Here is a 23,699-nt window from a genome sequence, read left to right as displayed (position 1 = left end):
GATGCATCGCCATCGTAAATCTTGTAAATCTCGTACGAGATTCCCGCGAGTCATATGGCGGGATGCTCTAATTTCGCGTAATTTTATCGTTGCATTTTTCGTAAATGGCGCCTTAACATCATTGTGCATAGCTTTTTTCTTTTTGTAATGTTGACAATAGTAACATCGCTGGCAGATTTATTCGTAATGACAGTCTCCTGCAATTTTTGGTATATAAATGGTTAAAAATTATGACAGCTTAATTGATAGACAAACCTTTTGAAAGAACAATAGTTCTCTTAAATACTCTTCGAATAAAAGCAATTAAATTTTTACCGCATTTTATTATTGCAGAAAGTCAACGAAATGACGCATTAGGATCAGCTGTCCTGTTATTAGATTTCCGAAACGGTTAATTGCAAGGACACCTCTTCATCAACCATCAATTTTTATAATAATAACTTTTTTTTTTCAGATTCCAATAAGATTCTACTTTCCTACGGATAAATATATCTTAAATGTCCGTATACTTAAATGATATGTAAAGCTAGTTTACGCTTTTAACGGGTTCTAGAAACAATAACCTGTCTCTTCTTTCAGAAACATTTATATTTGGGAAACTTATACATGTATTACGAAAAACAAATGTAAAAAGAAAAACAAGAATATTCATCCATCATGACTGAGTTTCACAGAAGCAAGCCCTTTGGAAGTTTGACTGTTTTCAGAAACAGTGCATCTATATGTTTCAAGTATCAATTTCAAAAAGAAGAGAAGTCTATTAAAATGTATTATGAACGGAATACAAGCCAAATTGCTTGCGTTTATGCAACAGTCCGGCTGCCTTAGAAATTTTTTTTAAAAAAAATCTCTTTCGCGACAATGAGTTTTACCTTAAATTGACGCAATCACAATCAACAGCGATAAAAGTCTTTAGGCAATTTCTCCAAAAAATCATCTATCAAAAAATATTGGCAAGTGACTAAACTCCTACAAGAGCTGCACTTGGATGGATGTTTTTATAAAAAAAGCTGGCATTATCCTATTTTGCCACAAGAGACCTAGCAACCTACAGAAATATATCTTTAGATAAGCACATCAAATGTGGCGCGTATTGTTTTTATTTTTACCTACTGTCATTGCATTACGCAAAATCTGTATTCTTTTTTAAAAGGAAAATTATTTATAATGCCATAACCAATAATTCAGGTGCCAGAATTTCACCAGATTTAACATTATTTGGGTATTCTGAACAAAAAAGACTACAAGAACAGTACGTAAACAATTTCATTTTCTAAAACGTGGTCAGCAAACTTGTAAACAACAAAATACTGTCACTAAGTCTAAAATAGTGGTTGGCGCCGAATCTAGTCAAGACTTTCCTTCCTACTCTAAGAAAAACCTCTTTGAGAATCGAAATTAGAAAAGAAAATTGATGCACCTTATTACTGCAAAAAATAATCTTGCAAGCACTTATCTAATCATTTTAGTTTTTCTATAAAATTTAAGTTTAAAAATAAATGCAATTGTAAGCATATAACAAGAAAAGTCAGCATTATTAACTGTTTTGTATGAGCAGTAAAAACAGAATTTATCGTAATAACAAACAAAATAGAAATCAACAGCTTACAATAGTATCTGTGCGTGCAACTTAATAAGTTATATAAGTAGTTAATATAAGGTAATGCTAGGTAAAACAAGACACAATAAGAAGTGTTACAAAATTTTTTAAATAAACAATTAAAACGCTTATAACAAAGTAAACATTTAATCTTAAAATTACACTTTTATTACCACCTCATGAAAATAAAACAAGAAAAAAAAAAAAGAAAAGATGATTAGAACCATGTCTCTCGAAAAGAAGAAAAAATTTAGTTTTTTGGTTCCTAAATTTAACTACATCGTAATTTCTGAATTTCCGCTGTTGTATTCTATCAAATTTATTAAACTGATAAAAAAAATTTAACTGTGATATAATAAGAAAGTTCAGAGTATAATTCATTATGACATCAATCACGTTCCACATAACCTTTAAATTGGGTTTGATCTTGAAACTAAACAAGTTTAGTTAACAGATGTATTTCAAACAGTTCAGACTTCCTTAACAGTGTTCTAACAAATTGTGTGTTAAAAATTAACATTTAACACAGAACTTGATCAATTAAACATTTATTCTTCAATATAGAAATTTCAAAAATTAACTGTTTAACCAGTAGTAAATTCATGACAGAAAACTCTTATTATTACCTGAAATGAGCTCATATTAGTTAAACGCTGCAATTCATTAAGGATATGCTGTTTCTCTCTTTCAATACGGTAAAAATTTTCTGTGAGATCATGGTTTTCAGACAAGATTTTTTTTGTATTATCTTTTTGCCTTTCTAACTCAGCTTTAGTTTCTTTTAATTCACTGCGAGTTCTTTGAAGTTCTCTGTTAGTCATCATGAAATCTTCTTTATAAGTCATCACCTTAAAATTACACAGATTGTAAATATTTCATTGTGAACTATGATACCCAATGATTAATGTACTTAAAAATATTTCTACAGTTTGGTTTTATTAAAAGTGAAAAATACAAGGATAAACTAACTTGTTGCTTTAATGCCTCAATGTCTTCAATGGACGCAGAGTCATTCCTGGTATTTACAGGACTTGGTGGTATAGGTTTAAAAGGCGGAGATTCAATTTTTCCTTTTGATTCAAGTATAATTTTTTCCTTTTCAACATTCAATAACTTGTTTTTACATTCATCAAGAGCTGAAGCAACCTTTTTATAATCTTTTTGCCACTGGTGGTTAACTCTTACCAACTAACAAATTAATTAAATTAACATAAATTTTTAAATTCTGCACCAGATTATATACTTTGGCTAAATTCACATAAAAAAATCTTAAGTAAAATATTGATCAAAATAGTATGTAGCAAAATAATTTTGGTTAGCACAAACCTCTTGAACAGTGGATGAAAGGCCACAAGTGCATGCTTTGTTTTCCATGAATTTTTATTTTCCATTAACTGTTATCTATTGATGTTTAATTCTGAAAATATTAAAAAATATTGTAATTTCAAAAAAAGCTAGTATTTCTATGTAACATTTACATTGTATTTAAGCATCAGTGTTTGGAAAAAAATCATTTCAAGACCAATGTCAAGACTTTTTCATTCTTGTATTGATTTTTGAATGTCTAAAGAAAATACAATACCATGAAGAAATACCAAGATTGGATTAAAGCATAATGAAAAAGATTTCATAATCTAAAGTGAAAAATATGACTTTGGGTAAAAATTACAAGTTTATTTCAAAATATATTTATCAAACATCTAAAATTCTTCATGTTTAAGCTTCAACTTTTTGTTGGTGATTTTTACTTAAAATTAAAAAATACACCAAAAGACAAAGAATGACACACACACACAAAAAAAAAGAATGAAAATATGTGGCTTTAGGTGTTAGCTGGTTATTGGATATTGTGGTTGTCCGGAAATTAGCATTTCATTATCAGGTTGCGGAGCAGAGTCAAACTTGTTATTTGAAACAAGTTTCAAATGGTGAATCATCAATTTGTGAAAATTTTGTTGAACAAATAAAAGTTTGTCAACATTTCCCATTTGGAGCATTTTTTCTTTTAAGTATTTGTTTTCTTAAAAGACACAATGCTGACACCAGGTGAAAAAGCTCTCTCAGTGCTTGAAGAAGCAGGAATGCACAGCTATCTCCTTTTTTAATACATTTGTCCTCATGGTTTTTCCACTAAGAGTGGATGGTTTCATTTCCATCTTTGATGTTCAAGGCATTTCTTCTTAGGAGTCCCATTCAGCTTAGATTGAAGATTTAGATGAATTTGAGGTCAAAAAAGAAGCTCCTTTTATTGGCTTGACTTTGAAAGATTCTTTTTAAAATACAAATAGAATAGCATGCCAGAAGTATTTCTATTTATATTAGAATATGGCTTCTGGAATAGTTTCTATTTTGAAAGCTAAGTAGAACCATTGGCGACTTAAAATGTTTCTAAATAATTTCTTTTGGTCTTAGCATTTTTGTAACGCAAATCAATTCCAAGTTTTGTTCTAAAAAATAACTTCTTCTTACTGGAAAACAATACACAATGAAATACCCTGAAAAACATGTACTGCAGAGTTCATAAGTAAAGAAAAAAACATGTATTGCAAAATTAAAAAGTTATGAATTTTATTATCTGTGGTAATTTATCCAAAATGCAAATACATTTATTCCATGTTAAAATAATTTTCAAAAATATTATTGAAAAAAATTTGTAATTTAAAAATCTGAAAAAATCTAAGTTTAAAGATATTTTTGAAAATGTCTTAAATATTTCAAAATGAATCAATAAAAAAAATTGTTTGTTCTTGAAAGAAATAATAAGTTAATAAGAATAATAATAAGAATAATAAGAAAAAATAATTGTTATTTCTTGTCAAAAAATGCATTTTAAGATTTTTTATTTCAAAACATGGACACGTAGTTCTAATATTTATCAGTTAATGTCAAACATTTTCTGTCTTGTACTATAATACATAAAAATTGACAAGAATTTCAATAAGCAACAGAAATTGAGCAAGCTCTCCTTTCAACAATTTAACAATAGGAGCTCACTGTAAATTTATTTGATTGTTCACAGTCAGAGTAATCAAAACAACAAAATTTAACATAAGATCTTATGAAGTAATTGTATTAGGTGACATTTTCAAAATTATGTTTGTGTATAAAAATATTGTATAGTTTTGTGTACAAAATACTTTAAGGGACAGTTATCTATAAACTTAATACTTCTAAAGGAAGTATTTTTTTATATAATAAAACTAAATCGAAATAGATATTCTTCATAAAAGCTAATGATTCGTTATAGATACATCAGAATACAAATATTTTATAGATCTACATAGTTATTTAAAAATTTTGTAAAATAAATTCCATTGGATTTCTTTTTAACCTTATTTTTCCCAGATGGTTTTCACCAAGGTTATTTCCTAAAATTCAAACTCATTGAAACGATAATAATGCATTATGGGATATCAGTTTAAAAAAAAAAAAAAAAAATACAACTTAAAGGCGGATTTCTTTTTTTCTCAGTTTAAACAAAAAAGACGGTTTGTGGTTGGTCTTCGAGAAGTTCTCAAACATTTGAAGGTGAAAAAACTAAAAGCGAAGCGAAAACGAAGGTTTTAACTAAAAGCGAAGCGAAAACGAAGGTTTTCTCAAAGGTTATTTCCTAAAATTAATTGCATTATGGGATATTTGCAGTTCAAAAAAACAAAAACAAACACAACCTAAAGACGGATTTCCACGGAGCGAATTATTTCGTGCGAAACGAATTTTTTCGCGGCTCGTTTTTCGCCGAATCAGAATTTTTATTTCCACCATCAAGTTGGCACGCTTTTTTTTGCTTGAAAACATGTCATTAATAAGAAAAAGGTTGTTATTGATTAGTAGAAAAATAATTATTTTAAAGAAACTGCAAATGAAACGAGAAAAATTAAAGAAACGATTTTGGGTAAGGAAAATTTATGCCGAACTCCTACAGAAAGGAGAGTTTCATTTATTAGTTCAAGTTTTACGTTTGCACGACCAAAAATACTTTATTAAGCATTTTCGTATGTCTCCAACAACTTAAGAAGAGTTGCTTGCGTTTGTTGCGCTTATCATTGTGAAACAAAGAGCTATAATGAGAGATCCTGTTAGTCCACGTGAGAGGTTGGCCGTAACACTTAGATTCCTTGTAACAGGAGATGCTCAGTGTACTATTGCTGCAAGTTACAGAAACAGTGTTTCCACTATTAGTAGAATTATTAGTGAAACGTGTGCAGCCATTTTGAATTCATTGAAAGAGAGGAATTTTCTACACGTCCAATCAGAAAAACGTGAATGGAAGTCAATTGCAAAAGAATTTGAAAATATTTGGGATTTTCCGCATGCTATAGGTGTAATAGATGGCAAGCACATTATTATACAAGCTCCCCATAATGGAGGGTCAAAATATTTTAATTATAAAAAACGCATAGCATTGTCCTTCTAGCAGTTTGTAATGCTAAATACGAATTCGCTATGCTAGACATTGGTGACTCGGGAAGACAGAGCGATGGTATTTGTTTTAACTGCAGTCTTGGTTATGCAATTGAAAATAATAAATTAAATTTTCCTGATCCCAAAAATATTGGTTTTTTTGAAAAAATATTACCATGTGTTTTAGATGCTGATGATGCTTTTGGTTTAAAAAAACACATAATGAAACCGTATCGTAATAAAAATATTCCTTTAGATCAAAGAATATTTAATTACAGACTTTCAAGAGTCAGAAGGTTTATAGAAAATACATTTGGTATTGCAACAACACGCTTTCGTATATTTCGCAAGCCAATTATTGCTAATCTCGATAAAGTTATTTTAATTACTCAAGCGGTTGTAGCTTTGCATAATTTTCTTATGAAAAAAAGAAAAATGTCAACGAATCAGTTCCTGTCTCAATTTAAAAGTGAGCAAAAACTGTATATTATTACTTCTGTAAAGTTTCTGAAGTTAAACTAAAAATATTGTTACTCTTAATAAAAAACAAAGTCGTTTAGATTCAAATGTTTATTTGTGTAATGCATTTATATTTGCATAACTTTACACATAAAAATAAAGCATGAGGAAATAAAAAAGAAGTCATGAGATAAAAAGCATCTTCATAAATTTATGGAAATAAACTTCAAAACTTACTATTAAAGGTGACAAAAAACATAATAATAAACCATATAGTTTCAGGGTAATTTCTAACAATTTTAAAGCGAAATATTATGACACTTTTAAAGCTAATATTATTTAAAGACAAATATTATACATTTGATTTATAAGTAACAGTTGAATCGGTGGAATTCATTTGCAAGATTAACTTTTAACAGTTGGCACATATGCTTTTAATCATATATTAACTACTGTATCACACTTCAAAAATAGCTTTAAATTTTTAATTTTAAAACAATAATTTTCATTTCAATCTAAAAAGATCAGTTCATCTAAAGAAGTATTTCATGGAGCATATAAACCTAAAAGTTTTAATATATATTCATATATATACATATGAATATATTAATCTAAATTTCTTCTTGTTCACCGTATTTCATATTGAAAAGAAGTGTTTTTATCTTTTATCTGTTTTTATCTATCACAGCCCGTCTGAGAGACATCTCTGTCTCTCAACCACTTTATTAACAGGTTGTTGTCGGCCATTTTTAAATTTATTTTATTTTCAACAATTTCGATGTGTGTGTTTTTCAACAAGATTGCTGAGTTTGCATATTTTAAAGGATCTGATTGGTTCCTTATTTAAGGGAATAAATTCGCAACAATTAAAGTTGAAATCTATCCAACTTTTTTGCGAAAAGTAAAAAAATCGTCTGGCGATGAAAAATATTTTTGTGCGCATGCTCAGAAACATTCGCGACGAAAAAAATCGCGTTGCGCGAAATATTTCGCTCCATGGAAATCTTTCTCTAATATCATATTGGTACACAAATCAATTGTAATTGCATAGAAATACTGCTCATAACAAAATCTCGTATTCGATAAAATTATTTTTCGTGAGAAAATTATTTCTCAGGGAAGTAAACCTCGATTTCATAATGTAAATGAATTCGCAAGTTATTTTTAAACAAATTTTATTTTTCGTTCGGCTTAAGTATACACAAGAAGAGTATACTTTAGAGAAAGTTAATAAACTAATCGAATCAATTTCAAGCTGCTGCATGGAAAATATTAAAAATAAGGATTATGCTATTAAATACAACTTTTTATCTCAAACTTAGTTGGTACAAATTTTTTTGTGAAAAGAAATTAAAAAGTTTTCTTTCGTAATGGCAAAAAAAAAAGTTTTTCCCTTAATAAAAATTTCGGAAGTTTTTGTTGCTCACATTCTTAAGTAAATTTAGAAGATGCTCGTTGTTAAAGAAACCATAGAAGCAAAAACCTGAATAAATAAAAAACAAAAAAACAAAGAAAAAAGAGTGTTTAAAATATCGCTCGTGTGACAGTTTATATGTTTACTTTGAGGACTTTGGATTGATAGAGGATTCGAATTACATATTTATTTTTCATATTTGTTCTATAATTTCTTGATGGATGATGTTATAAAATAATATTGGTTTTTCATACAAGAATGCTAGACTCAGTATTCTTATTAATCATGCAGATTTATTTATGTCATTTTTGTTAATTTAGTTCTTGACCAATTCACGTAGCATTTTTACAGTAAAGAAAGAAACTGGAAAAACTGTAATTTAGCTCCTTAAAGGAGTACTATAGCCTTTGAATGGGGGGGGGGGGGGCATGTATCCCCTCTCAAGCCTACATCGAAACGCCATTGAGATATATTATGGTGCTTTATTATTTACCATACATATTGGTAATACAATTATCAAATAAATACACCAGTTTTTTGAATTTCATTAAGGACAGTTTTATACCTTTTAAGAACTGAGTAATTTATTGTTAGGAAATAGGGTTATTTTCTTTAAACTAAATCTTTGATGTGAGGTTATTCTTAAAAAACTTATTTTCTTTTATTAGCATAGGAGTTTTACAAACATTACTACTGTTAACGTAAGTAAATCCTTGAGAAGCTTTATGCTCATTGAGATTTATACTAAAATTTGATAAACTTTTTTTTTTTAACTCTTGAAGTTTGCTTAAAAACCAAAATGTGCTATGATGCATTTACATTGTTCATATCGGCTATGAAATGACGATACTGCCAAGTCAAATATTGTTTTAAAACAGTTTGTTTATTTTTTTGCATCTGGAAATATTTTATTATCATTAATTCAATAAAACGCTATTTTTTAAAACAACTGACAGAACTTTTTTTTTACTAGAAATAACCGGTTTAACTTGTAAAAGAGCATTGAATTTAATTGCGCGTTGGCGTTTGGTTTTTTGCTGTTTTAAACAAAATTTGTTTAAAACAGCAAAAAAGCAGAGCAAAGCACCATTTAAGAAGTTCAATTTTTTTTTATTATTAAATATATTTATTAAATTATTATTAAATAATAAAACCTTTTATATAACTTTAATAGAAGCTTATTTTTGACACTTTATCAAAAAAAAATTGGTTCAAAAAAAGGTTTTATTATTTAATAATAAAACCTTTTATATAACTTTAATAGAAGCTTATTTTTGACACTTTATCAAAAAAAAATTGAACTTCTTAAATGGTGCTCTGCTTTGTGATGATCTAATTAGCATTAAATCTTTTTTTTCTGCTGTAACCAGGGATACAATAACTCCCTCGTTGTATTGACCTTTAAAAAACAACATAAAATGCAAGATTTGTATCCAAATATTTGATTGCAACACAAACTTTTGTTTGTATTGCAATCCATATATTTGGATACCAAAAATTGTTAACAATCTTAAACAGCACAATTCCATTTTTTGACGGTATAAAAGCTATGATCATTTCTGCACTTATGTAATTCTATCGAAAGTGAACAAGATAAAAATCTAAAACTCTGACTATTAGGCATTTTTTCAAACCATTGAAACTCCAAAAATCACAAGTCCATCAACTTCATTTCGATTGGTGCTGTTTTAATTCCACAGGGCTGCGTTTGAAAAAAAATTTCTGTTCCTGGGGGGTTTCTTAGGTAATTCCTAATGAAATTGGCCTTCTAAACCCGAATATGACATTCATTTTGCTTAATCAGCTCAGGTTATTGAAATATAGCACACCTAGTCTTTTTGAGAAAAACATAATTTTCAAGAAAACTCTCATTTTCATCCTATTAATGTAATACATTGCAATAGTCAGCTAACATGTTTATGTCCAAATATCCCAATAGGTACAGATGCCATTTTATTGCCAATGTGTAGGAGTACCTTTAGGCTTCTGCTAGAGGAACCAATAAAGAGCCTCCTTTCTTTTGGTTGGTAAGGAACGCTAAGTGCCTCTATTAAGCCTTTTACATCATTGCAATATGCCAACGAGCAAGAAGAATCAACTTCAAAGAACTTTCGAAACTTTTTTTCTCTGTTTTTATACCAATAGAAGGTAGTTTCCTTGGAGAGGAGATCGCTCTCACTAAGACGGGAACCAAGAAGTTGTGCATTCTCTTTAGAAAGACCCAGATCTCTGGTCAAGTCATTTAATTGACTTTGAGTGAGTGGTCTTGGCAAATTCATGCTAGACGTTGGCTTATACCCAGCAAGCACACAACGTTGAAACAACGTTGAAATAAAGTTGATCAACGTTGATCAACGTTATTTCAACGTTGTTTCAACGTTGTGTGCTTGCTGGGTATGCATAGCAGTCGAGAGAAATTTCGGGCCCCGGGGAAGTTTTCTTAAGGTACTGTGAAAACTTCTTCAGTTCATCTAGCTGTGCAACCCTTTTCGAAGAAGGACTTTTTCTTGCTTATTCTTACTTTATCTCTATATAAAAAGTTTGAATTTGGTTTTGGTTCTGGTATTTCAAATTTTTCTGGATATAGATTTCTCCACACCATATTTTCAATCTTCTTTAAGCTAGCTTCATCTTTATTGAAGAATGAATAGTATTATTGTATTCTTTGACTAGATCACCAAAAACCTTTATATATGCATGAGTTGAATTGCCAGTAACTTATTTCTATTTTTTCTTCATTTTCTGTAGAGTATTATTCACTTTATTACAAATTTCTTTAACTTTATCAACTCAAATTTAAATTCGGCTTATTTTCATTAAATAAAGTTTTAAATTTGTTTACTAAAGTTTAAAACCAGTTTAATGTTATAGAGGAATCAACCAATCATATTTGGAAAAAATACTTATAACTTTTAAAAAGTATTTTACACCTTCATTAATTTTGGAAAATGCTTGCATATCAATAAGATCAGCAGTCTATATTTCATCTATAATAATGATAACAACTTTTTTTTAGCAAATCTTCTCTTCAGTTATCTATGCAGTTCATCAGCGAATTGAGAAAGATTATGCACAAAAGATGTACATGTTTTTGGCATTTTTTGGTGTTTTTAAATAATCAGATATTAAATTCCATTCCAAATTTCATCTTTGCTCTAACAATCTTTTCAATAATAGATTTCCCCAATGATTCTCTAAGCGCAAGATTGTTAACACTATCCATTTTTTTAAACATTAGTTTGTCCCATACGTTATTGAAAGTTTAATCTACTCTTGTTCAATATATAGTGTACATCATGATGATATACAGTTTTGTCAACTCTATAGATTTGCTCCTTTATGGATAGGTAAATTGATCTAAAGCGGTAGCTAGTTAATAATAGAGTGTAATGTTCATCCACCCTTTTTTTTTGGATTATCCACTCTTTTAGTAAATTGAGTTTTGTAGCCTCACATAATTGATATCTTTCTTGTTTCCATTACGACCATTTTTAGAAAGGGTGACTTATTCACCATCATGTTCTTTTTCTTATTTGCATTTCATACAATACGTTCTTTATATAAAGTTTTTTTTTTAAATTTTAAAATACCCTTATGCCAATATATATATGCCATCATATAAAAATATCCCTTTATCATTATCAGTACTCAAAGCCAATTTATTTACTTCTTCGGTATATACTTCATATTTATAATTACGAATTACATTCATAGATCTCATGATATTTGCTTTTCTAACAATCAATTTTCAACTATTTTTAACAAATATTTTCTAGGAGATTTAGGAAAAAGCAGATTTAAATATAAATGTCAATTTGATTATATACATCAAGAACAAAAATAGGGAAAATTGTTTTAAAATCAGATGGTGTTATGTTTAGGTTAGATACAAGCTAATTCATATTTTAAATTTTTAATCTGATTGAAACTTTGAGCTAATAAAAACAGAGTCTTAATAGCACGTCAAATTCTTCTCTGTGTAAAATTAACATCATAGTCAACAGCAGGATATCTTAAGGATTAATTATGATGCAAATGTTTGTCAAGTTCTTTTTATCAAAGATAGCAGGATTTGGGATCTGATCAATCAATTGACTCTAACTATCAATGATTGATTTATATTGTTTGGTGAAAAAATCTAAAGCATTCTGTTGACCCATACATAAACATACCTATTGCATCTTATTATTTTACTCAGAGGTATTTTGAGACTAAATGATCTCTTTTTTCAACATTGTCAATCTTTAGTATAGACGTTCTTTTTACTAAAGATAATAAAACACACTTCATGTTAAATGAAATAAAAAATTCTTGTTAAATGAGATAAAATTATAAAATTTTTATAGTACTTTTATCTAAACATTATCCAAGACTCTTTTCTATTCACTGGTTGCTTGTTCTCTAACTTTATCAACAAGTGACATTTTTTCATCAATTATTTTACAATTGATTTGCCTTATCTCTTCCCTCATTTGTCTATACTTTGCTAATTGACGTTGATCAACGTTATTTCAATGTTGTTAAAACGTTGTGTGCTTGCTGGGGTATTACTAATTCCATTTGAAATTATATGATATTTTTCACTCAACTTTTGCTTAATGACTTGTTCAGATTCTAGTAAACGTTGAATTTCATTAATCTTGAAATCTGTATCAAGATCCAATAAAATGATAATTTTTAATGCTTGTTGAGAAACAAAGGGTAGAGCTTTGCTCCATGGCTCTTTCAGAGCTAATGCTAGATGAAATTTTGTTACTTATTTCAATTCCATTTATATAAATAAAATAAAAAATTTATCCCTCCAAATAATTCAAATTGCATCAACCTTTTCAATTACTTCATCCATATCAGAATTGTTTTGAATGCTAATGATAACACCATCAACGCTTTCAACTAAACTTTCATTTTTTAAAGTCAAGAAATAATCAACATTTCTCAGAATATAGATACAACAGAACATAATGATATAACTTTAGTTGTACCACCAGGCATTGCAAAGATTTCTTGAGCATAAATTTCGTCTTCATAAAAATGATGTCTTTAAAGCAGCTTTTTTCTACAATCTGGTTTCAATCTTTCAAAACACAGTTTTTGGTTGTTGTATTGTTTTTACTTCTTAAGGATAAATAAATTTATGAACAAGCATTTCTTTCTGTTAAAGAAATTTTTTCTCAAAGTATCATTTCCAAATAAATTTATTTAGCTAAAAGGGCAATTTGGTCCTTGTAGTAAACCGTATCCTATAACTATATAGTCCACATAATTCACGTCCAATTCTAGATTCAGCATATAGCTAAGTATAAACCTTTTCTATCACAAATACTGCTACTCTTTTTAAGATAAATTCCACCTTCAATTTCAGTCATAAAAGCTACTTGACTTATGCTCATTTTAACAGTAACTCATTTGCCTCTCTCAAATACCTTTATAATCTTTTTCAGTTGTAAACAGTTTTGAGGCAAGTACATTTTTATTTTTATATGGATTTTGGTCTATTTTTTAAATTTATACAAATAGGGGAGACCGGGACTAGTTGGCTACAGTTTAAGTATTTGAGCTCTGTGCATTTCTGGATGAACTTGCTGGGGTAAGTTGCCTACACTCTCAGGGTGTAGGTCTTTTTTATGAAAACTCTTGATAATTTTTATCCAACAATATTTTTTGACATAAACTTTTATTGCCCTTAAGTCAATCGACTAGACTTTCCCTCTATAAAAATAGCATCAACAACATTTTTTGTAACATTTTTAGAATTTACAGGCCTATCTACTTTTTTTTTACAATTTGGCATGTCTGTAGATCTGAAGTGTTATATAACTTAAGTGAATTTACGGCTAATGCGAAAAGTTGTAAGTTTGCACATGGTACCAACTAGCTTTTTGCTCACAAAATGGCTTACAAATCCCCAAAAACGTGAAATATTGAGAAACACAAAACGTGACTGGTTAGAGTAAATCATACAACACCTACATCTATTCGAGTTTACTTGTAGCTAATGCTTTTGCTTTTTAAAATTGAAAAAGTAATATAGTTACAAAAATTACGAAATTAGTAAAAAAAACACTAAAATCGCTATAACTTCTATGTGCATTCGCTTATATCTCTAATACAACACTGAAAGATGAATTAATTAAGAGAGAGAGTTCCATGTGAATTTCGGAAATTTCTGGTGGAAAATTCCGTAGTTAAACGCAGTGTGTTAACTTACCCCTACAGCCAACTAGCCTCGGTCTCCCCTACTCACAATTCAATTTGATTTCACAGCATCTTTTATTTTTTTAATTGGTATTTTTCATTTTAAAATAATATAAAATTTTTACAATAAAAATACTAAATAAGCGCTTCATTATGCGGAGCACAAACAATTGCACTATCTTTTCTTATCAGCTTCTACAATATTTGTTACTCTTTGATAATACAGATCATAAATGCAACACCTTATATTATATTCAACCTTTTCATTAACAAAATTTATCTCATCAATTAAATGTAATTAATGGAAACTTTTCTTTTGATATCTTTTCCAATTTAATCTATTTTCGAGAGATTTTTTTTATTTCTGTCATAGATTCAATAAATTCTTTGTTGGACTCGGTAAGATATTTAATAAATTCTTTTAAATACGGTCTTCAATGTCTAACTTTTCTAATTCTTTATTAAATTCTTTTTCATTTTTATTAATATATTTTTTGAATTAGAATGATATGCATGAACAATACTCTTCTATAATCTTCCATTTCTTATTATCTTACCTACCTTTTTCGAACATAATTCAAATTTTTGGCGCAAATATACTTCTAAGATCTTCGATTATTATGAACTTCGCCAATATCAGTTATTCTTTGACAATGTAAACAGCAAAGAAGATTTTTATAAGACTTGATACAACTTCCATTATATACTTTATTTCTATCCATCTCTTTTATACATTATTTATCAATATCGCTTTTATCTCTACAAACTTTGCAAGAAGTTTCTATCAAATTGTTTTATCTTCTTCATTTCAGAATGAAACACATCGATATGAACCTACTTTATATATAGCTGGTAGTCCTTTCATATTTATACAATTACAACTATTATTTAGCTTAATAATATTACGTTACTCTTTTTCAAAGATATCATTTGTAAAATCTTTTGATCGTTTTAATGATCTCTTTTCCAACTTAGCAATGCTTTTCTGTTGTTACAATCTTTTCTATTGATTTCTGGCGCAAATATATTTTTTAAATAAAAATATATTCAAAATATTTATCTATAAATCTTCATTTAGATATGTTAAACCCTCCATTAGCTCATGAGACACACCAATGCAACTATTTTAAAGTTAAATATAAAAAATATAGAATCTCTGACGGTATTCTAAAAATTCTCCAATTTTTGTCATAAAAACATATAATATCCATTAATATTTCAATCTCATTGTTTTGAAGTATGGATTTAATGTTCAGAAAATCATGATAAAATAAAGATTAAAATCAAATTAATCTTCATTAAATGTTAATTTCGAATTGTGTCGAAAATAAAATCTCAATGTCTAAATATATTTATGTCAGTCTCTTTAAAAATATTTCTATTATTTCTATTATCTAGATAAACATTTAATTATAGACTGCAAATTTCCCTTTAAGATCATTAAAGTTTATTAGATTTCATTTAATAGCAACTTTACAAGTGAATCAACAAGGACCTGGTATTATGGGGACTGTTCATTAGATATAAAACAGCGTGGAATGATATTTAAATTTGAATCTTCATTTATGAATATTATTTCATTCACATTTAGGAAAGTAAATTGAGATAAATAGAATACTTAAAAAATTTAGCGATTAAAATTTATTGGTAAATCTTTGATGATGAGAGATGGAGAGAATGAATTAACTTCATTCATTTAAATATAGTTAAAAAATTATTTGTAGTAGAAAAATAGCAAACTTTATTCAAAAACAAAAGTTTAGCATAATTAAAAGAATGTACTTCTCTACTATTAGTTTTATGGGAAAATTCTGTTGAACCAGTAGGATTACAACATAAAGAAGTTCCATGCAAACTTAATAATTATATTTGTAATAAATTTGGAAAATATTTCAGAGCCTAATCTATCAGCAAAGTTTAGCGGTGACATTTTAATGAAAATAATTTTTAATACTTCTTGTAAAAACTTTTTTATAAGTTTTGTACAGTGTCCGACAAAAAAAAAGCTTAGATAGACGTGCAAGAGAACTCAACTAAATTTCTACAACTGATATAGAAAAAAAAAAAAAAAAAATTTTATTTGGGGCATTGATTCGTAGATCAGAAAAAAATGACGAAAATTTGAGAATTTTTATTGAAATAACGAAATAGACCAAACTAATACTTTGTGGTGAAGCCACGGCTTTTGATCACTGCCTTGCACCGACGAGGCATACTCTCATCAAGTGATTGTAAGAGTTCCCCAGAAATGTTCTTCCATTGATTTTGAAGAATTTGAAACAACTCTTCTTCATTTTTTGGAGCTCTTGTCTTGATTCCATGATCCAATATACTCCAGAGATTCTCGATAGGGTTCAGATCAGGACTTTGAGCTGCCCAAGAAAGAACCACTATTTTTTTGTTCTTCAAATAATTTTTCACATTGTTTGCCGTATGTTTCGGGTCATTATCTTGCTGAAAGACCCAACTTTTATCTTTAAAAAGCTCATTTGCACTAGGTATCAGTTGATGAATTAAGATTTGTTTGTACATTTTACTGTCCATAATACCAGGAATTTTATACAAACAACCAACACCCGATGAAGTAAAACATCCCCATACATTCACTTTTTTATCGTGCTTTACTGTTGGCTGTGTTACTAATGGATCGTAACGTTCATTATGTAACCGCCAAACACGCGACCGTCCACTGAAGCGCAAACAAAATGGTGACTCATCACTCCATAAAACCTTTTTCCATTGTTCGATTGTCCAATTCTGATATTGCTTTGCCCATTGAAGTCTTTTTTTCGGGTTACTTTCAGAAATAAATGGTTTTTTACAGCTCCAGTAAGATTTAAATTTCCCAATAAAATGGATCTTTCGAAGAACCGTCCGTTCGTCAACATCCAGTTTAAAATTTCTCTATATTTCAGCCGCTGTTATCTTTCTATTCTTTCGAACCTCTCTTATAATTAATTTGTCCTCTCTGGCAGCTGTTTTACGCCTTCTTCCGCTCCCTACTTTGCGTTTAAAAATTCCCGTGAAATAATACTTGAACAAAAATCTTCGAATTGTAGTACACCATCGATTCAATTTTTTTCCAATTTCATGGTCAGTGTATCCACTTTCATGCCATGTCACAATTTGGCCCTTTTCAAACTCAGTGAGTTGATTTCTTTTCTTTTTTTGAGTTGTCTGGCGCATTGTTCGACTTGGGTGCTTTGATAGAAAAAGGACAATTGAAGCAAGAAAAGTAATTTAGAATTACGTTTTCGCTCACAATAAATTTTTTTTTTCACAACTCGCCAAAAGTTTGTCCGGAATTCGACATGTCAAGCTCTAATTGACAAATAATAAAATGACGTAAACATGTAGTTGTAGTTTGCCCAAAGATATTTCTAGAATATTAAAGATACACTATTGAAATAAATTTTTTTTTCCTTAAATAGTATTAAAAAATATATATATTGTAAAGAATATTTGATTGTCATTCTTTTTTGTTGTAATATTTTGAGAGTTTACTTAAGCTTTTTTTTTGTCGGACACTATAACTGTAGCAGTTTTGTATAATAAGGACTCAGTTATAGATCTTACAATTGGATTTACAGAATATATGAAAAAATTATTTTACTAAAATCAATTATATGCTATCCAAGTAAGCACACAACGTTGAAACAACTTTGAAATAACGTTGATCAACGTCGATCAACGTTATTTTAACGTTGTTTCAACGTTGTGTGCTTGCTGGGATTTGTAATAAATAGTATGTCATATTTTCTTAAAACAGTTCCATCTTATTCCATCATACTCACATATACACCACATGTTGCACATGCTTCACCACATGTTGCTTCACCACATGTTGCACATGCCTATCTTAATTTTTTATGCTCACACACACCTGAACCTTAACATTACACATGCACAGTTACATTCATATTTTCACTACACATTTTCATAACAATTATTTTTAGCTCTAAGGCGAATACTGAACCCTTTTTTAACCCTCACTCAAACATATTCTGGATTGTGCTGTTCTATCATGCTCACATTGATACTTAACCTACTTTGCTATTAAATAACCTCTATAAGTAATACATGGCTTTAATTATTTTTCACACTTTATAAACTGCTCTTTCACTTTATTTTTCTTGCATCTTATAAAAATTTTTAATGTCATTTTATAATACAGGAGAAATTTTTTTCATTTTTTTAAATGATATTTTTCAATCCTACAATCATTGAAATTTGACCGCGCATTGATGGTTCCTTAATGGTAGAGATAAAAGTGCCTATAATTTCTACCACAATCTTTAAAAATGTTTGAAATTTGACTATTTTTTAATGGTTGAGCATATGATTGAAAATGGCTGATGCATGCTGGGACTTTTCAGGTTAATTTTAAACATAGCTTAATGGTAAACTTAAGTAGTTGTAAAATGAGAGAGCTAGCCCAGCTAGTACACAACGTTGAAATAATGTTGAAATAACGTTTTATATGTTTCAACGTTGTGTGCTTGCTGGGTAGCCCAGCTAGCTTTTTCATTTTATAACTACTAAAAAAAAAAAAGTCTACAAATAGTATTTCTACTTATAGCTGAAGGGCTCAGTGGAAAAATTACATAAGTGTAATTTGACCGTTTTGAGAAAAACAAGGTCAACGTCTTTAATATGAGACTGAAACACCTTGCATTTGTTTAAATGGACTGAAACTTTTATCAAGCACACACTGCTTCATATTTGAAAAATTTTTACATTTTAACTTAACTTTTTACAAATTTAAACATTTCCTTAAAAAAATGTTGATTTTGTGGCGAAGTTTTTTTTTAGCTTAACAAGCAATATTTAGGTAATTAAAATGTTTTTTCAAGTCTATGATAATTCCCAGCTGTTGTTATACTGTTTCAAAACATAAATTGATGAAAATTTTACTGAAAGTTCAAACAACTTATCCGTTTGCATCTACCTATCACTTTAGGCTATATTAAATGCCATAAACTACAGATACCAATCATATTTGCCTTCTTAATTATTTTAATACTTATTAAAAAATCATTTTTTAAAAAAAAAACTGACATTAAATACTTAATGAAAAATAACTATTATCCTTTGATTATGTTTATATCAAAATGTTTACTTCTTTTTAAAACAAAAATATGATATAAGCAGAACCTTTATAATAAAAAATAAAAGAAGCTAATAAAATTATTGCTATATTACAGGGTTAATAAAAATAGGAATAATGCTAATTGGAATGTCATAAATTATTTTACGACCTTGGTGCTGATTTCGAACAACTTTTTTTTTCAATAATTATTAACAAAACATTTAAGTTTAATGTCGAATTCAAATTCATCCACTGGCTCATCCTCTTCTGTACAGATGTAAGGAAAACTGGTACAGATGAAGGGAAAAGTAGAAAGTTACACTCTCCTGAAGGCGAACATGTGACAGAAGTGACTGAATATCGTAAGTTTTCTTATCAATTTCCAGGTTATCTGTAAAAAGATGTTCTACATAAACAATCTTCCAAGAATCATGAAAATTAGCCTTTGATTAGAAACATACATCATGAGAAAATAATGAGAAGTTTCAAAGATATAACTCAAAGCCGTCGTTAGGTACCGTTAAAATGATAATAGTTAAATTAAATTATCGCATTAATTCTCTAACAACTTTATAGTTTTTACTAAAAAGCCGAGGCTAGAGATAAACATTTAATAAAAAGATAACTGGAAAATTTGTTTCAGAGAACCAGAGCTTAGAGGTCGAAATAAAAATACTAAATGAAAGTGTAGATAAAACTAATTGCCTATGCCAGAGCAAAACCTGATTTAAGAAACATTAGCGGACATATAGAAAAAGAAAACTTTGAGAAAATATCAGGGAAAGAAATTGGAAACAAATGGAAAAACAAAAAAGGTAGACTTTGAAAGAATAAAAGAAAGTGAGAAAAAAAATATTTTGGAGAGGAATTTTTGCAAAAGGAAGAGAAGAGTTTTTACAAAAGGAAGATTTTTAATAGATGGAAATAACTTCAGAGTAAACACTCGGACATGATTTCCATAGATGTTAGGAAAGGATTTCTTAAATAAGATTTGATTGCGTCTTACTAATTAGATTCGATAAAAGAAGAATATGAGTTGAAAATATGAAAATTTATCAATTGCTGTTTAAGACGAGAATGATCAAGAGTAAGAATCATTGTTATATATATTTCGACTCAGAAGTTAGTATATCGCTATTATTTGCATTAAGATTTAATGCGAAAGCTTTTCGTAAATCTAAAGTCAATGAGTCTACCATTATACGAACATACACGAATCATGCACGAACCATACACAAACCATGTGAACTACACGCAAACTATATGCGAATACCATTCAACGAGACTCATCCACCCACTCACATATTGAAGACAAGACAAAAAAAAAAAAATTTAAACAAAATACAAAACCCTACTATAGACACCATAAACACCGCCCTCACACTATCATTAAACACCTTGATAAAAAAATCTGTACTCATCACAACTAGATGGCGATCAATGGTCAACGATTGGTAAAGAAATGCCATATATTCAGAAGTTAAAGTAAATGCGAAGAATTCCGCAATGAAAATTTTCGATCTTAATTTAACTCCTGGAGTTTTTGATGCTTAACACAAAGTTCTCAAAACTTGCAATATATATATATATATATATATATATATATATATATATATATATATATATATATATATATATATATAATAGAAGTGGTTATCATTGCCAAATTCCGCAAATAAACTATTGATCATTAAGATCAATAACATTAAGCAATTGAATTATGCTAAAAGTCATAAAAATAAACGCAGTTTTCGGGAATTTAGTAATTTTGTTAGATGATAGTAAATTCAAAATGTTTTTTCAAAACACCAAATTCAAGTGTGATGCAAACCAGGTACAGCGTTTCAGCCGAAAAATTTAACGGCAACAGTTTTTCATGGAGGGTTTTTCAACAGTTTTTCATGGTTCTGGCTTGGTATGGGACGGTATTGGTAATTTTGGTAAAAGAAAACTAGATTTTATTGATAGAAAATGTACCACGTGTTTTCAAAAGCAAGCTTCGAAATCTACTCTAAAGTGCTGAAAATCATATTTAGTACAGTAATGTGCAAAAATAACTCAAAAACATATTTTTTTTGAAAATATAATTATTTTTGAAAATCCTATTTTTTAGAGATAAATTTTTGATTATTTTCTTACATATTTTGATAATATAAAAAATAATGCCACATAATGCCATTATTCCTAATATATGCTAAACTTCCGAAACTTGTCATTTTATAATGCCGACTGGAAACGCTGATACGAACTCTTCTACTTTTAATGAGTTAAATATTTAATTTAAAATAGAAACTAAAGTAATTAGTATTTTTAGTACATTGAAAAGTAATTAGCATGTTCTATTCATTGATTTTATTTCTTACTAAAAAGTGTACCACTGCAATGTTTCCCTTCTTACCAATTCTGCAGATATTTTATAAGTGCTATATTCACTAAATTTGGCATGAGTACCAATATGAGATCACACTTCTTACAAAAGTAATAATTTTTTAAATTTAGTTGCTATGGATACTTGTATGGAAACAACCTACAGATACCAATCATATTTGCCTTCTTAATTATTTTAATACTTATTAAAAAATCATTTTTTAAAAAAAACTGGCATTAAATACCTAATGAAAAATAACTATTATCCTTTGATTATGTTTATATCAAAATGTTTATTTCTTTTTAAAACAAAAATATGATAGCAGAACCTTTATAATAAAAAATAAAAGAAACTAATGAAATATTGCTTAGTTACCGGATACTTTCCTTAGTTACAAAGTGGTAAATTGATATTTGAATATTTTATCGGATTTTTGACCCACCTATATTGAATAACAATTGAGTATTTAGGTAAATAATGTTTTAGGAATAATAAAAGCAAAAAGTAGTGCAAGAAAGCATTATTAATTTTAAATTACATCAAAAAACTATAAAACAATAATATCGTTTGAAGATTGTTTAAGTAATTGTAAAACATCTGAAGGAAATGCTTTATGATTTGTTTGGTGTGATGTTGATTTACGCAGTGATGAAATAACAGATCACTGGAAGCTAGGAGTCTATTAATAAGATCAGCATTTGTTGCTTTTCTGGATGTTTTTCGGCTGAAATTTTCGCGATAAGATTTGAAGTCTTTATTTCTAGCCTCTTGAGCTTCCTCTGGGTCCGATGTCCGATGGGTATTGTAAGGCTTTTAATTATGTCATGTCCATGTATCAATACTTTGTGAACTGATTGAACCATGTAATACCATGGATAAAGGGACACATATAGTCTAAAAGTGTCAAAACAATAATCCTTGAATTTTAAGCAGTCTATTTCATATCCTGAAGAGAGCTTTACTAAGATAGTGTAAAATCTAAATATAAGGTTTTGATCAATACCCAGAATTTCAGCTGTTTGTTCATATGCTGCAAAAGCACGCCTTGAACTATTGCCATCATTGCTTGTTCCAGAACCACCACTTTTAGGGAAATCAACAAGTCCCATTTTGTTCATAAAATCAGTCTGAATCTTTCGTTTAGCTACAGATGCCTTTTCTTTGTGTTCTTTAGATCTTGCTTGCCACTTTCTTGTTTCATTTTATATGCAATGTGAAATACCATCTCAAAAAATCGAATCCATGCATGAAGACTGGAAAGATCATATTTGAACTCACTGTTAAGTTAACCTCTTAAGAGGTTAATTTAATCTCTGTTAAATTAACCTAATAAGAATTATGAATCTCATTTTCATACATACCCCCAATATTGTGTACTTAGCGCAATTAAAATACTGTTAAAACTACGTTAATGCAAAAGTGAGTTGTTGCTATGCAAAATTTGGTACCATAGCAACCAAGTTAAAATATTCATAAAATCTGAACGGGGACGAACAATCAATTAAAACTCGATTGAAGCATCATATAGCTCAAATAAATATAAGACAACACATGGCAAATTGTGGTAATTATTAGTTATTGTGCGGCAAAAAATAAGTTTCTTAAGAAATTTTTTCTTTAATCTGTGATTATCAAAGTATAACTGAGATAACATGCTATGACAAATTTATTTCACACATTGGTTTTTTTTATCTCTAAATACTCTAGAATAACATGTACTAATTTTTTGTTTCAAAAAGGTAGATGTAATTGAAATATAACACAGCGTTGATGTCACCGTTAATTACTTATAACTTTTTTTTTTTATCTCAATATTCAAATGCTTAGAGTCCTGGTAACTAAGGGATTTAATATCAATAAATTATCAATAAATTTCTCCTAATATATGTAGATACTAAAATTAAATAAATAAAACAACTAAAATTTTTCCCATTTTGTCCACCTACTGGCTCACTGTGCAGTGTGAGCGGTGCTGGTGGTGACAGGGCCTCGTTTCTACTATAGGGTTTTCGGTATAATAGGATTCTTGTGCGATACATTTCGTAAAAAAATTAAATATAAAGACTGTTGGATTAATGGTTTGTCAATAATCATCAATAAATTATCGGTTTAGAGATAACAGTCACTAAGTACAGTTTTATTAAAAATTGAGTCAAACGGGACTAAATAATTA

At 28.7% G+C, this 23,699-nt stretch overlaps 1 protein-coding gene across 1 annotated transcript; it reads right to left on the bottom strand.

The window, feature by feature from the left end:
- Positions 1–1,248: 1,248 nt before the first annotated feature.
- Positions 1,249–5,087, bottom strand: LOC149885806 (uncharacterized). The gene is made up of 4 exons (XM_090093693.1): positions 2,927–5,087; positions 2,570–2,788; positions 2,227–2,448; positions 1,249–2,033 (listed from the first exon to the last, which is right to left on the bottom strand). The coding sequence occupies exons 1-4, from the start codon at positions 2,972–2,974 to the stop codon at positions 1,989–1,991; spliced, it is 534 nt and encodes a 177-aa protein (XP_089949819.1). The 5' UTR covers positions 2,975–5,087; the 3' UTR covers positions 1,249–1,988.
- Between the last annotated feature and the right edge of the window lie 18,612 nt (positions 5,088–23,699).

Source organism: Hydra viridissima, unplaced genomic scaffold, assembly GCF_058129835.1.
Source record: "Hydra viridissima isolate aposymbiotic clone 2 unplaced genomic scaffold, HvirCarnegie_v1 scaffold_7, whole genome shotgun sequence".
Taxonomy (NCBI): Eukaryota; Metazoa; Cnidaria; class Hydrozoa; order Anthoathecata; family Hydridae; genus Hydra; species Hydra viridissima.
Note: the sequence above shows the minus strand (reverse complement) of the source record. Positions and strands in the feature narration are given on the sequence as shown.

What these genes read in the sequence shown, in the direction of transcription:
- LOC149885806 (XM_090093693.1), bottom strand. Translation starts at nt 2,974, where the DNA reads ATGGAAAACAAAGCATGCACTTGTGGCCTTTCATCCACTGTTCAAGAG. An exon ending in TTTCATCCACTGTTCAAGAG is followed by an intron (nt 2,789 to 2,926) that starts GTTTGTGCTAAC and finishes TTAATTTGTTAG; the next exon opens with TTGGTAAGAGTTAACCACCA. An exon ending in CTAATATGAGCTCATTTCAG is followed by an intron (nt 2,034 to 2,226) that starts GTAATAATAAGA and finishes AAACTTGTTTAG; the next exon opens with TTTCAAGATCAAACCCAATT.